This window comes from Electrona antarctica (genome assembly GCF_951216825.1).
Source record: "Electrona antarctica genome assembly, chromosome: 19".
NCBI lineage: Eukaryota > Metazoa > Chordata > Actinopteri > Myctophiformes > Myctophidae > Electrona > Electrona antarctica.
Genome location: NC_136800.1, coordinates 19288707 through 19304229, shown reverse-complemented (window position 1 = coordinate 19304229; position 15523 = coordinate 19288707). Strand labels below are relative to the sequence as shown.

At 42.3% G+C, this 15523-nt stretch overlaps 1 protein-coding gene across 2 annotated transcripts; it reads left to right on the top strand.

Annotated features, from left to right (window-relative positions):
- The first annotated feature begins 194 nt into the window (after nucleotides 1-194).
- Nucleotides 195-9515, top strand: LOC306943364 (DEP domain-containing protein 7-like). Of its 2 annotated transcripts, none has more exons than XM_079529650.1 (12): nucleotides 195-308; nucleotides 1204-1389; nucleotides 2044-2185; nucleotides 2313-2408; nucleotides 2624-2787; nucleotides 3240-3441; nucleotides 4577-4713; nucleotides 5055-5201; nucleotides 5761-5903; nucleotides 7240-7365; nucleotides 8715-8790; nucleotides 9216-9515. In XM_079529650.1, the coding sequence occupies exons 1-12, from the start codon at nucleotides 224-226 to the stop codon at nucleotides 9425-9427; spliced, it is 1716 nt and encodes a 571-aa protein (XP_079385776.1). In that variant the 5' UTR covers nucleotides 195-223; the 3' UTR covers nucleotides 9428-9515. The 2 variants fall into 2 exon arrangements, with proteins under 2 accessions (XP_079385776.1, XP_079385775.1); XM_079529649.1 differs by having other exon boundaries at nucleotides 204-323.
- Nucleotides 9516-15523: the final 6008 nt, after the last annotated feature.

Below are 15523 nucleotides of genomic sequence, written 5' to 3'. Positions count from 1 at the left end.
TCCTTATCGTCATTACTCATTATGAGAGCTTGTAGATCGGCTACTTTTGGCATCTCAATGTGGGATTGTGCAGACCAAAGTAATGATGTGGCGTGTATGTGCTGCCATCTAGTGGTTGAATGTAGTGAACTGACTGTCTGAGTTATTGAGATTGATTACCTGTATAAAAGGTGTGTGGAGTCCACTGGAACACTGATTGCCTTTTACGTCAGCTTGGTGAAAAATGGCCTCAGTCAAGGAGAGAGTCGCTGCATTGAAAAGCCTTGAAGAGAAGTTGTTTGTGGGACCCCAGACTCTCTATTCCAAGGGTAATTCACTCACATGTGAGCGAGAGTTTAAAGCTTAAGCTAGTGTCATAATAGGCCTTTGGAGGTGGCGTTTGACTGGCTTGAGTTGAACCACTGTGATTGTTGCGGCTGTTGCCTGACTTGCCTCACATTTGTTTGCTACCTTAGGTGGAATAATACATTTTCATTAGAATTATTGGTCTATTCAGCCTTTCTTTGTGCACCCTGAGCGCTTGCTTTTGCATGTACTGTAGCCCCTTTCGGCACCCTCGGTTAAGATTTTCTGAAGTTTGGACGTTGCTTACCCTAGGGCCCTTGATCGGTTATTAAGCCCTCCGTAGGATGCAGATGTACATACCCTCCGTTCACGGAGAGCGGCACGCCGCTTGAGTGTTTGTGATGTTTCAAAGATGCATAACGCGGCTATAGGAGACAACGGAAACGTGGGCATTAACCGCCAATGCCGTACATTTTTTGGCTTCTCTGAAATTCTCTCTTCCTTGACTTCCTTATTGACTTCCCATTGTACCGCCTCCCGAGTGGCGACTGGCTAGCTGCGTGTCCCTACGTTACTGGCAGCGGTGGCCGAACGGATAGCGGCGCGGTCTTGATACCGGAAGGTTCCTAGTTCGAATCAGCCGTCCGACACGTTAAAATTACCACCGCTGAAGTGCCCTTGAACAAGGCATTGAACCACTACGATGAAATGTGTTCTATGAGCAGGGCCTGGCTGGAAACAAGTTCTTGAGCTTAGCCCAGATACCCTGGGTAAATATAGATTTCATTTCATTTCATTTCATTTCACTGCCTCGCACCGACACCCTGCCCTGGTGCGGGAGGCGGTACAAGGGGAAGTCAATAAGGAAGGCTACATGTACTGTTGAGTGTTGACTGTTCATATTCTCTTCTCGTTTAGGTCACAGAGTGGTAACTAAGGCAAACCACTCGACCGCCTTATGGAGGGGGCTCATCTCCCATCTCAAAGCCTCAGTGAAGGTTAAGGATCGACGCATCCATCTCAAGTCGCACAGTAGCTGTTTTGTTGGCTCTGATGCTATAGATGTGGTGATGGATCATCTCTCCCATGCTAGTGGCTTCGAAGGTATTTTCTAGGCCTACTACAGTGATTCTCAGGGTTCAGTGCCTTGCTCAAGGGCACTTCAGCGGTGTTGGGCGAGTGATGATCAATCACTTACCGACCCAGATTTTTCCTGCCCGTCCGGGGAATCGAACCAGCAACATTTCGGCAACAAGAGCGCTTCTCTAACCCTTAGGCCGCCGCTGCCCACATTTTCAAGTCTTGACTTGAGTGTTCATTTTACTCTTGAATGTACAAATGGATGGAACCCGCAAGGGTCCATTTGGAACTCTGGTGGTCTGGACGCTGCATTGAGAACCATTGTACTACTACACCATAAGTCTTTCAACAATGTCCTCTGATAGATTAACCACTTATATCCCTATATATTGTTGTATGATGAATAGTAAAAAAAATACTGTTGATTGAAAAAGGTTAAAATGTCATTTAGATGGTATTTATATGGATGCTAGGTTCATTTGTTTACCTGACATCCAATAGTTTCAATGTACAGATTTGTTTTTTAGATGTTATATTGTTTAGACTGATTCTTGGTTTTTGACGATCCTAATTTACTGAGGTATTTGTTGTATGTCGCTCCAAAGAGTGTCTGCTAAAGGATGCCTAAATTGATTAATGGTACCCCTCCCACCACCATCACTTTCTTCACAACTGCAGGTGTCGATATCCAACGGGACAAGATTATGTACATCTGTCAGGCATTGTTGAACTGCAATGTGTTTGAAGCAGTGGACACCAAAATGTTTGGGAAAGATAAGAAGCAGGATGTGTTTCAGGACAGCAAAAATGCTCTCTACAGGTTAGACACACACACACACACACACACACACACACACACACACACACACACACACACACACAAACAATGGGTTTTATAACACAGCAATCTGAATATGTTGTAACTTTCATTTGAAAATATTTAACAGGTTCCTGGACACAGAAATGCCCCCAACGGGTGAGTTGGAGAGAGGCAAGCTCGGCCATGGAATCCACGACTTATTGTGCTGTGCTCCTACAGACGGGTATGCAGAAAGGCTCGTATATCAATATTGATCTTTTAGTTTTTACTTGGCGTTTGTAGTTTTAGCACCATATACAATATACATACAGTGATCAGCCAATCACAAGCCAATGTTTGTGTTCAGACAAACCCGGAAAGCTGGGCATAGGAGGGGCTAGTGCCCCTCAAAAACAACTGCAATATAAGCTTTCAATTATCTATCTTTATGTTGTTTAGGCATGAACATCCAACATCTTCCCATGGGTCATCTGGGCAGCAGCGCACTTCTTTGGAATCCGACCATATGTACACACCAGGGAAAACCAGGAATCATCTAGATACCCCTGGCAGAGCCAACCAATCCTTGAGTTTTAGTTCCAACTCTGCATTACCGCAATCATGTAAGTCAGCCATTTCATCACAACTAAACGCTATTGGCCATAAAATGGTCTCAGACAAGACCACCCAAAAGGAAAAATATCCACAGTAGGCTATGGACTAAATGTATCATTGATGCTTTTCCACATTCGCACAAAGTCTGTTACAGGATTGCATGGCACCCTACTACAGTATTTTTGCCCTGACACACACTGGGATGCAGTGCAGAAGCTACCCCTCTTGTGTCAGTACTTTCGGTACTAACTGGGAGAAGAGAACTGTCCGTTAGGACTGTCCGTAACCCAGACATGTTCTGGCCTGGGCATGTCATAAATGGGCGAATATGGTAAATTTCAAATCTTCAGGCTATAGGCTTATATTGGCAGGGGGACGACACCAAGTATAGACCCTGGTCAGCTGAAGTATAGGTGGTTAACTGTAATACTCCTCCCATCTCTGTCTTCTTCCATTGCAGTGGTGGATGAACTGTGGCAGGAACAGACCATGGTCAGCCTGTTAAAAGTGGTAGAACTCCCCATGCTGGATGGATTGCTTCAGTGCAACCAGAACCCCTCACCTTCTCCATGTCGTCAGCTGGCTCACGACAAACCAGACCTCGTCTACAACAGCAGCAGTCACCTGGACAGACGGGTCCTCAAGGCGCTTAGAGACTCACAGTACGTCTGATTTTGTGACTGGATGAGGGTGGGTGGTAACGGTTAGATCAGCTGTTATTACTAAAGCCAGAGGATATGGTTTTTTGGGGGTCCTTGGCATGTGAGTTTGAGAACCTTTTGATTGATTGAATATTTTATTAGACGATATATAAATGCAAACCACACAAGGTACAGTCTAACTGCAATTTGCAACTCTAGATCTTTTTGTCTCCACCAGGCCGAAGGCATGGGGAGAGAGTATGTTTTGCACTCCGTGTGTGTGTGTGTGTGCGTGTGCGTGTGCGTGTGCGTGCGCCCGTCCGTCCGTTACCAGCTAATCTCCGGCACCGTTGGCCCGATTCATGCCAAACTTTGCACACACACTCCCTGGATGCCAACAACGAACCTCTGCCCCAAATATTCCTCAACAAGTGTTGGAGTTTGGAAGTCACTGAATGGTCCTGCGTACCACCTGTTTAGAATTTTCACATAATGGAGGAGTCAACCGCACGACCCGTTAATACAAACAAGTGCGGCTAGGTACAGTCAAGCATTTGTCCAAAAGGATTACACCGAAGAAAGACCTTGCGGTCTTGTTTCCATTCGGGTCCTATGCACTCGCACACAATCATGACATGAATAATAATTTAAAACAATAATTGAAAATTCCCAAAAGCATGGAATCTATGTACAGGTTGTGGCCGAAGTAAGTCGGAGAGGGGATAAAGAGGTGGGTTCGATCACCTCCTCCCCCTTTGACCTCCTGACAGGTGGAATTCTGCCCAAGAATCTTGTCCTTTGATTTACTCTTTTGATCTCCTTTGTTGCCATGCTTTTGCCTGTCAGTATATTGCCATGGATAGATATTTTCTCATTTTGGTTAAGGTGCAACTTGCGGATCAAGCGGTTAGTGCTGACGTTTGTCATTTTGATACATTCTGGGAAAAGCCAAACTGTTGAGGAAAATTATAGCTATCAAAGAAAAAAGCTACTATAGCGGCGTAGTTGTGTTTTAACGGGCACAGCTTTCTTTCCTTTTGTACTGAACATTTATAAGCTTTATAAGCTTTATAATTGGAATACAGTAGCCTACTGGGGGTTTCACATCACCTTTTTGTCTTCTAGTAAGAAATGTGTTATTTCTTGTCTTCCTCAGGGAGGATGAGTGGTTCTGTGCAGCGCTGGACTGTCTGGACAGCCTCCCTGATCAGCCAGTGGTGGAGCTCAGCAGGGAGCTGCCCAGATGCTCCGCTCATGATCATGACCGTCACAGTCCTGGCTACACTACGGCAGGTAGTCGCAATGCAAATGAAAGCAAGTGTCTTCACCGTGCGTGCGTGTGTGCGTCTGTGTGTGTGTTTCAATTTTGACAAATACACCTGACGGCTTGTTTACAAAAGATTGATATATGAAAGGCAGTGTTTTCCTTCATCCTTCATAAAAGGTGAATAGACTAGAGGCTACAATTTGGGTTGCATGCATGCTCAGTGAGTAATAAGATTGTCCCTTTTTACTGTATAATTCAGAGCAAAACTATTTAACGTGCATATCTTTAGATTGTATTTATAAATCGTTTAGAGAAGAACTATGTTAATTTCAACACAGTATGAAAGTAAGGTTTGTGTCTACCCCAGGCCTGGTTAGGTTCTGTCTGGATTCCATGGCCCAAAGTAAGCTGATGATTTATGAGGCCTTGGTCAATCACTACAGCCACACAGACAGGCCTGCCCTGCTGCCCAATCACATGAGTGACGTCTACACTGCCATCATTGACCTGCTGGGTGAGAAGTGAAAAATCAGACCCTTCACATAATGATTTTCTTTATCTATTGTAGGGCAGGCCTACCCCTACTGGATTCTAAAGTAATGGGAATGTCTTATGTTTCTAGTGAATCTGTAACTTATTAGTTCAAATTAAACTTGATGCAAACTAATTATAGTTATTTATAGCAAAACTAATGCTCGACAACAAAGCCCTGTTAAACTTTAAGGACCCTTCTTTCCCACACTTGTGCTTAAGGGATGAGAATTCATAAGAATTTTGGGGGGAAAAACTGCCAAATGTTGCCAATGTTTACCCTTTTTCTTCCTTTTAATCTTTACAATAAAGTGGACATTAGACTGGAAGGGTTGGTACAGTAGGATGACACACCCATAACCCACCATGCACGCCAAAGTGCAATTGCAGTTTGTAACTCCACGTCTTAACCTGAGTTTAATCATCATTCTACTGTATAAGCCATTGCGCAAACGCAACCATCTGAGGTGTATCATGGGTGTTTTCCTGCCAAATGACAAATCCATTCTAGGTACCCTTTATGCTGGTTTCTCTCTCCCTAGTGAATGCAAAGCTGGACAAGGCACTTGAGGCCCTGCAGCTCTGTCTGAAGCTGCTGCCTCCTAGCTGTAGAGAGGAGCTGCGCAAGCTTCTGACTTTCCTGGCTCTTGCAGCTAACCCTGGGGCGATAAAACTGGACAAAGAGGTTGGAGACACACACACAAACACACTGTCTTAATGGATCAGTCCCCCAAGGTACTGCAGCGTGGCACAGGAGGACTGTTTTTTTTAATACATTTTATTCAAAGAGTATGACATCATATTATGCAAGTTTCACAGAAAGAAAATACAACTCTTTGTTTTTATATTTTCTCCCACAACTCCTTTCCCAATCCTCCCCACCCACCCACCATCTTTCCCCACGAGGCCAGACATACAAACAACATAAATTATATACAGGTATAAAACCAATAGGTTGAGTACATAACTAAGATACAAAAAGGGATCATGGTTATGTTCACAGAAATAATTAATAAACTTAAAAGGGGGTAAAATAAGAGACATAAAATTAATTAAAAAAAAAAAAGAACCAGAGTAATAAATACAAATAATAATAATTAAAATAATAATAATACTTATAAAGAGATAAAGCTTGTAAGAGCTTAATTGGCTCATTTCTTGACCCTCATGTGTAATGATTTCTGATATATTAGGCTATATATCTTGCACCAAGTAGAGATCTGCACCACCAGAGCACACCAACACCATGTGTCTTCAGTCAGGTGAAAGTGATTCCAAACTGCTTACATACGATATTAAAGGTTGCCAATGGTTATAAAATTTATCAGAGGACCCTCGAATCGTGAATTTGAGGGAGGGGACTCTGCCTTCCACTGTAAAAGTATCCTCCTGCGGGCGATTAATGAGGCCAAGGCAATAACATTAAGTTGCTTTTTGGGTAAAACTACATCCTCCTCTGGGATTCCAAAAATTGCAATTTGGGGGCAAGGCAAAATGGTTGTCTCCAGCACCTCAGAAATGATGTCAAAGAAACATTTCCAGAATGGTAACAATTTGGGGCAAGACCAGAACATATGGGACAGATTTCCTGGTGATTGTGAACATCTATCGCAACTGTCCGTCACGCCCGGATATATTTTAGATAATCTTGCTTTACTGTAATGAGTTCTGTGGAGAACTTTGAACTGAATGAGGCTAAGCCTAGCACAGGAGGAGGAGGAATTAACCCTCTCCGTTGCCTGCTCCCACCACTCATCTGAAAATGTGATCCCCAATTCGGCCTCCCAGCCAGTCCTAATCTTATCCAAACCCGGGTCTCTGCGGGGGATAGTCTCATAGAGACTTGAAACAACACCTCTAGCTAGGCTCGCTGCAGGCATAAAGACCTCCACACCCGACCGCGCAGGTAACTGCGGGAATGTTGGAGAGTGGGTCTTAACAAAGTGTCGAACCTGAAAATATCTAAACCGGTCAGATTGTCGCAGGTTATAGGTTTCACACAAATACTGTTGTACTTTTAGATGGAGAACAGACAGGCATTGGTGAGATCCTTCTGCAGGGCTTTTCTCCACAGCAAGAAGCTCTCCATGGAAAGAGATCAACTGATGGTGCTCTTCATGATTGACAACAGAAAGGAAATCTTCAAGGTAGACTGTAGACTATGAACTTAAATAAATATAGCAGACATTTTGACTAATATGCTGTAGAATATACAGTAGCAGAAGGCTACTAGGCTCTCTTCTAAAATTACAAGAGGCTTGAATTTATGGACATATTTGTGAGCTTTTATATCCAACAAACTATTTTTGTAGGACTAGCAGCTGCTTAAGGGTAAAGTCTATTATCCCTGAGGTGAAATGTGTCTAGGGTGCAGTGCTACAGTGCTTCACATTAAAACGGCAGAAAAAACTCAAAATGCCCTTTGGCCTCCTTTTACTTGGAGGAAAGCTCATGGGGTGACCAAAAGGAGGGGTCAACCTCTCAGGATTTTCTGAGCACACAAAGTTGAATGGATATCCATCCGTCCATTAATTGTTAAAGGGGCATTCCACTCATTTTCAACATTTTACTATGTCATTAATGTACCTTAGAGCTGTTGTGTGGAAATAATAATAAAGTTCCCCCATTCTGTGTTTCCTAGAACTAGAGGTCTGAAAAAAATCATTAACATGGTGAAACACATCTTGATGATGTCATCAAGATGTGTTTCACCATGTTAATGATTCTTTTCATAATTACAGTTCTAGGAAATACAAAATGGGTGGACTTTTTATTATTTCCACCCAACAGCTCTAAGGTATATTAATGACATAGTAAAATGTTGAAAATGGGTGGTTTTCCCCTTTAAGAGATATGAGCATCGCGCCTGTCACAGACATGCGCAGAGAAAGTTCAGTCAGGAAACCTCAGTGCAGTTGCTGCCGGCCCTTAATTGGGCCGCCTCAGCATCACATTCACATCCAATCACACACACATTCCGTCTTCATACCGGCTATTTAAACTGGAAGTTTGAACTGCTCAATCTGCTTGCTTGTTTGCTGCTGCACACTGATACTGCTGCGCTGCTGTCTGCCTAAAATTTTGCCTCATCCTCCTCCACCCCAGCTACCACCTGTCGTTTTGGATCTGCTGTTTAGGTACGGGGGATTCAGAGTCCCTATGGTTGGGACTGATGCGCTTGATCTGAGTACCTAAAAAGCAGATCCAATTCATCGCCAAACCATAATAAATATATTGCTCATTTTATATTCAATTAATATATATTCCATCCATTCTTGAGTTGTCCTGACTGAAGTGGGGTTTTTTTTTAACCAAAGTTCTAGGCGGACGTGCTGATAGATATAAATGGATTACACTGTTTCACCTATCAATCAGCATTGTCCTCACTGAATCGTTTGTTCTAAATGGTGCATTTATATATTCATACGGTTTCCATCTAGCTACTCTGCTGGCTACTCTACCCCTACGCCACTGCCACTTATTTTTGTGCCTTTAGATACCTGGGGCTCTACACAAGAAGGTCAGCGATATGTTGGACAGAATCTCGCATGGGACTCAACCAGATGTAACGGGTAAATCATTTTCAAGAAATTATTTGTAATGGAAAACTAAATGGATAAATGCAAAACATAATGGCCTGGGGATCCACATGGAATGCTTACAGTCACCATAGGTTGGAGTTTACCATTGCTCCCATTCACATTGAATGTCCCTGACTAGACCATCTCAGCATCTCTAATATCATAGACAAACATTAGGTTTGCTACTCGGGGGTTCTACACCCATAATCAAGTCAAAGTAACTAAAAAGCAGCTTTTATAAGAGTGCAAAATGTTCATTGCTTGGTCAAATTAAATTGATGATTTGGATGGTATATATTGGGGGGGATTGAGAGAGGTAGGGTGGTGCCTTAGCACCCTCTACTGACCAGCCACCACTGGCGCTGCTGAGCTTAATCTTTGTGCATAACTCTAATTGTTTTATTTTTATCTCCTAGGCTCTACATTCTGCCAGCAGGACCCTAGCAGCATCTATCCTGACGCTACCAGGAGCAACACAAACCAGCATCTGTGGGATTTGTTGAAGAACATCCACCTGGACCCTAAAATCTCAGCCAAGGAGAGAAAGCGCCTACTGGGTCAATTTCACCAAGCCCACCCAGTGATATTTAATGACTACTTTGGTGATTCTGCTCTTGATGTATTATAAATGTTTTAGTAGGAACACCAGGTTGAAAGTAGTTGTGTCCTGTCTGTTGTGATAGCCCTGTCAACATATTAAAGGCTTTTTACATGTTCTTGCTCAAGAGTGTGCTTGAAGCCTCTCCCGATTCACTAGAAACTAGTTTTAACTTGGTGAGCACCTCACCACCAGGACTGGGGTTGCCCTGTGAATCTCGGCAGCACTCTGCTCGCCTTTGTTCTTCAACATATGACAATTATTTGACTAAACTGCAATAGATCCATTTCAACTTCTCAAGTTGTGTAGAGATTGTGTCCATATTATTTTTGTGTTTTTGTAAACTTTTTTTAATCAACAACAATCTAAAACGTGCTTAATTTTCTGCTAGAAGTTCTGCTATATTATGTCAATTTCCTGGTTGGGTTAAATTAATTGTTCTGACCTAGTGTTCTGATATCTGGGGCCATTTGATTGCACTGATTCAGGAGTTTTATATGGTATGGTGTGGATGATGGCGTAGATGAACTTTTCCACCAGAAAGGTTCCAACCTTTCCTCCTTACATCATATTTAGTATTGATGAGTATTTAAGATACTTTAAGGAGTTATCCGATACTGGATGACTCCACAGTCTAAGGTTTTGTGGGATTTTAATAATCCTGAAGTGGATAAAGTATGTTAGGATTAGAAATGACATTTAATGACCACAGTCGTGAACAAACTGTGAATATTCGTGTTTGTGAGAGGTGTTGTATCAAAGTGTTTTAGTCTCATAGTAGCCAGTCAGAAATCGAGCATCCTTTTGTGACGTACAGTAACACATGAAATGGCCTGGGTTCAACCACCAGGTGTCCTCATCCATCCAGCCATGGATAGCCAGCCATAGTGCTGCTTGAACCCCCATGTTCCCGTTCTACATACTGCAAAAGATCTACAAGCTCAACGTTTTGCAATGCTTTGTGGGCTTGTAGATCGGTTATTTATAAGGTTTGGTACAAGGGATCTGATTTACTACACCCCAACTGGAGCGCAGCATAACACCTCTCCGATACGGCCTGTGTGGTGTGGATCAATGTTCATTATTTATTTAGGGGCTCCCCAGAACTCCAGAAGTAAAGCAGTTTGTTGGGTAGCCTTAATCTTTGTTGTCTACTCTTAATTTCTTTTTGTGTTCTACAGTTAATCTCCTCTCCTAACCTCGATCACCTCCAGTCCTCTCCACTCCTCAGCAGATCTACAAGCTCACAACACCTCAGTCATATCACAACGCAGGTGGTGAGTCATGTGGTGTCTTTACTCTTTAGACTGACCAATGGTTCTCAATTTCGGGTCTGGGGGAGACCATTATAGGGGTCCAAAATGGACCCTTACACGTTTGTGAATCAGAGTGTGTAGCCAACTACTGGAATGAAATGGACCCTGCTGTTCAATGTACAACTATATACTAAGTACTATATTTGCCTCAGAGATGTAGTGGGTATCTCTGTCTATGTGTCTGTCTGACAGAACAGAACCTGAAGGCCACCTTAAGACAGCCGCCAACCTGTCCCCTTCCCCAACAAACACACGCACACACACACACACACACACACACACACACACACACACACACACACACATACACACACACACACAAGTAATTAGAACAGAACGTTATGCACTTATTGTTACATTACCTTTTAATATTTTTGTACAGATATCCAGAGTATACAAAATACAATACATTATCAAAATCTGAAATTAGGAGCATCGTCTAGCACAGGGATCGTCTGGCACAGGGCCCACCGGTGGGCCCCCAAATAATTGGCAAAACACTGATTGTTTTTTTAATGTTTAAAAAATGACATGAGATTTCTTTCAAATCTTGAAAAACGTGTGTTCATACTTCATTCTGATGCCGATAAATAGCAACTTAAATGGTTCCATCTATTCATTAAAATAAACACGCTCTGAAAAATACACAGCTGCCGTGTTCAATGGTCAGATGGGTGGGCCGCAAGCGGTAGCTTTCATGATTTTACCAAGTGGGCCCTGATTCAGAAAAGGTTGAGAACCACTGGCCTACATTCATGTTCACTGTAGGACAATGTATCAGATTAGAGCCAGTGGTGTGCGTGTGCGCAGTGGTGTAAAGTTACTAAAGGGGAATACCACTCGTTTTCTAAACAGAAGGGGGGAACTTTTTATTATTTGCACACTCTAAGATATATTAATGACATAGTTCAATGTTGAAAATGAGTCCTATTCCCCTTAAGTACTCAAGTACTGTACTGAGCTATTTTTTACTTTACTGTAGTATTTCCAATTTTCAGTACTTTTACTTCTACTCCACTCCATCTCAGAAACAAATATTGTACTTTCACTGCAATGCAATTATTTGAAAACCTTAGTTACTAGTTACTTAGTAGATGTTGATTATTATTATTACAAAACATAGGCCTACATTAACCACTTCAGCCCTATTTACATTTGAACAACTTATACAACTTGAAATGGGACATTCTGCACAATGAGTACTTTAACTTTTGGTACTTCAAGTACGTTATGATGCCAATACTTTTTCTATATTGCAGTATTGATACTTCAAACATTTGAGTAGTTTTTCCACCACTGCGTGCGGGTGTACTTGTGTGTGTAGGACTACTGTATGTGTGTGTAGGACTACTGTATGTGTGCACACAGCAGGCACACCCACTTGTGTGTGTTTAGCTGTAATGTGTGGCTGATGATGTTTCCTTTTGTTTTTGCAGCACTATGAGAAGCTTGTGTGTGTGTGTGTGTGTGTGTGTGTGTGTGTGTGTGTGTGTGTGTGTGTGTGTGTGTGTGTGTGTGTGTGTGTGTGTGTGTGTGTGTGTGTGTGTGTGTGTGTGTGTGTGTGTGTGTGTGTGTGTGTGTGTGTGTGTGTGTGTGTGTGTGTGTGTGTGTGTGTGTGTGTGTGTGTGGTGCAAGCCTCTTTTCAGCCAATCAGGAAAGTAACGTCGTAGAATATACTCTAGTCTACGTACATAATCAAACAGCAAAACATACAGACAGATACAGTAGTAGAGAGAGAGAAATATCACAGTAAAATCCTCAGTGGCTCACAGAGACAGATAAAGCAAGACGCAAACACACACACACACACACACACAGGGCGAAGGTGTGGAGACAGGAGGAGGGTAATGCGGTCCTAGTCCACTCAAACCCCAGGTGATTTGGCATCAGACCAACTTCTCCAGCCGATCCCTACCTTATCAATCCATTGAATGGTCAAGTTGTCATGAATTGTCACCCATTCGTCTGGGCCCAGTAGGTCCCTACTGGCCTACCAGGAGATTCTGGTAGGTGCTGTCAGCCAGTTCTATCGTTGACACCATGTTAATGCCTGTGCTGTCACGTGAGGGAACCCTAACCCTAACGAATTACCCAACAAAATACATAAATGGCACATTTTACACTTCTGGGTCCTGAGTCAGGATTTTACTGGGCACCTCAGAGCAGCTGGTTCACACGCTTTTTACCTCGAGACCTAAAAAATAAATTTGAGTGAAAACTAGAGAAAATAGCCGATCACATGTAGCGATGTGACGTGATGTGATATTTACTCGTGACCCATGGGTTCACAATCAAAAAATGGGTCCTGACCCACCGTTTGGTAAACACTGCTTCAGAGCAGCATTCGCTCCTGTGTTCATTCCATCTCTCCCCCTGTCCTGGTCTGCTTGTCAGGTGGGTCTGGGTTGGTGTAACTGCTGAGATATACCTTACATGGAAAACAATGGTCCTCCTGTTTTTACCAGCGCTCTCTCACTCTCTCTCTCCCCTACTCCTCTTTCACCCCACTGACATTTTCAACTCGGCCTCTCTGTCTTTACACCTCTCTCTCTCTCTCGCTCTCTCTCTCCCTCCCTCCCCTGAAATATCCCTCTGTCGTGGTCCTTGTGCAGACTTTGCTCTATTCACACCTCTCTCTGTCCCTCTATAATATTACTATACCTCCTTCCTCCCCCTCCCTCCGTAACCTTGTTTTCTCTTTCTCTCCCTTCATTTTCCCCTCCTCCGTCTCTCCCACCCATCCTCCATTCCCCTCTGAATCTCTGCCATTCATGAGCTCTGTTTCAAAATGGTTGCCCACACCCATCACTCTTTTCACCCCTTTTGTTTGCACAGGAAAATACAGTACACTTTATTTCCAAATTACCCTTTTAAGTATTTTTGATGCACTGATAACTTATTCTAAGGCAGTATTCCTGGAGGCAGTTGCTTTATTATCGTAAAACTAGAGCTACCAGTGAGTTTTAATCCGAAACAGACAATGCAAACTAGCCACTTTTACAGGATATAATGTATTTGTGTTAAAGCTGCAATCAATAACTTTTCTTTGCAAATAAAGGGGTTATTTTGAGCAATCTGTATCGTAGAGTATGATCCTGTGGTCGGGTAGGAGTTGACAAGTGGTTTTCCATGCATTATATCTTCGGGTAAGACATAGTTACGTATTGCAGCTTTAATCGGAATACCAGAGGAAATTTGCAAAAGTGTTTCCTTTACACAATCCAGTTGCACGGTTACTAGGCCTATCTGTAACTTCAATAGGTCAATCCCAGGACTATAGTTTCTAAAAAAGACTCATTTGTCTTTTTCGCCTGCCACCAAAATATATACCTCTTCCCCTGTCGCAAGACAGCTATGCTAAAATAGGGATTTTCAGGCCAAGTCGGTGCCAGATTGAGGACTGAACTGGTTTACTTCCACTACTACAACTGCTACAATTCTATTTTTTTAGTTTTTAATGTTTTTTTGTGGCTTTCGCCTTTATTTTATATTTTTTTATGGATGGACAGACAGTAGGCTGACGGGAAATGGGGAGAGAGATGGGGGGAAGACATGCAATAAAGGCCGTCGAGATCGGGAGTCGAACCCGCGGCACACTGCCAGACTGGATTACCAGCCAAGGTGCCTGGACCGCTGAGCCACGGCCCAGTCTACTGATCCTTTCATCTTACATCCCAATTCCAGTCCAGGGTTTGAGGTGAACCTCAAAGGCTACTGGGAGATCTTTCATATGTCCGTTATTAGGTCATAGTCGATCCTGTATGTAAAATGCGATCTTGAATAGACCTTTATGTAGACTACTGTCTGTAAGTATCTTCACAGTAAAGTTAGACTATTACTTCTTCGTCAGTGATATTGTACCGTCATAGTGGTTGTGGTGGTGTGCACACACGCTACACAGGGCAACAGATGGCATTGGTCACTAGTCACTACTAGTGAGGTAAAGTAACTAAGTACATTAAGTACAATTAAGTAAAATGTTGAGGTATTTGTACTTTACTTGAGTTTGCGACACATTGTGAGCTTGTAGATCTGCTATTTTCAAAATGTTTATACATTATACATTTGACAACTTTAGAAATGGGACATTCTGCATAATGAGTACATTCTACTTTAAGTACATTTTGATACCAATACTTTTGTACTTTTTTTTTTTCAACTTATTGTTTTTTATTGTCATTGCTGGGGTAGACAATACATTTTATACATATGCATCATATATCATCATTCAGTTATTCAATACAGAATTGTCTCCCCAAGGAGACAGCAGCAACATAGAAAGTAACACAAAAATAATAATCATAAATAATACTAACAACAATAATAATGAAGAAATGTAAACATGAAAGACAACATCTTGATCGAGTAATTCAACAGACATGAAAGAAAATAAATAAAGAAATAAAATAGAATAAAAATAATAAAGTAAAGAAAAGGAAAGAGGGGGAAGGGGGGTGTCCATCAATCTTTGTAATGTTAAATCTCGATGCGCGCGAAGGGCGTCCATTTCTTAACAAATTGCTCATTTTGTACTTTTGTACTTTTACTCAAGTAATTGTTTTATTTCAGGATTTTTACTTGTATTTCAACATTGCAGTTTTGATACTTTTACTTAAGTAAAAAATCTGAGTACTTTTTCCACCACTGCATGTTATCTTTGCAGTAAATTTAGACTATTATTACTTCTTCTGTCAGTGATTGTACGGTAGTTGTTTGGTGGTGTGTAGTGTACACATACATGTAGGGCAACAGATGGTATTGGTCACTATAGTCACTACCTTTCCAACCAGTGTCTGTCGGTCCCCTTGCA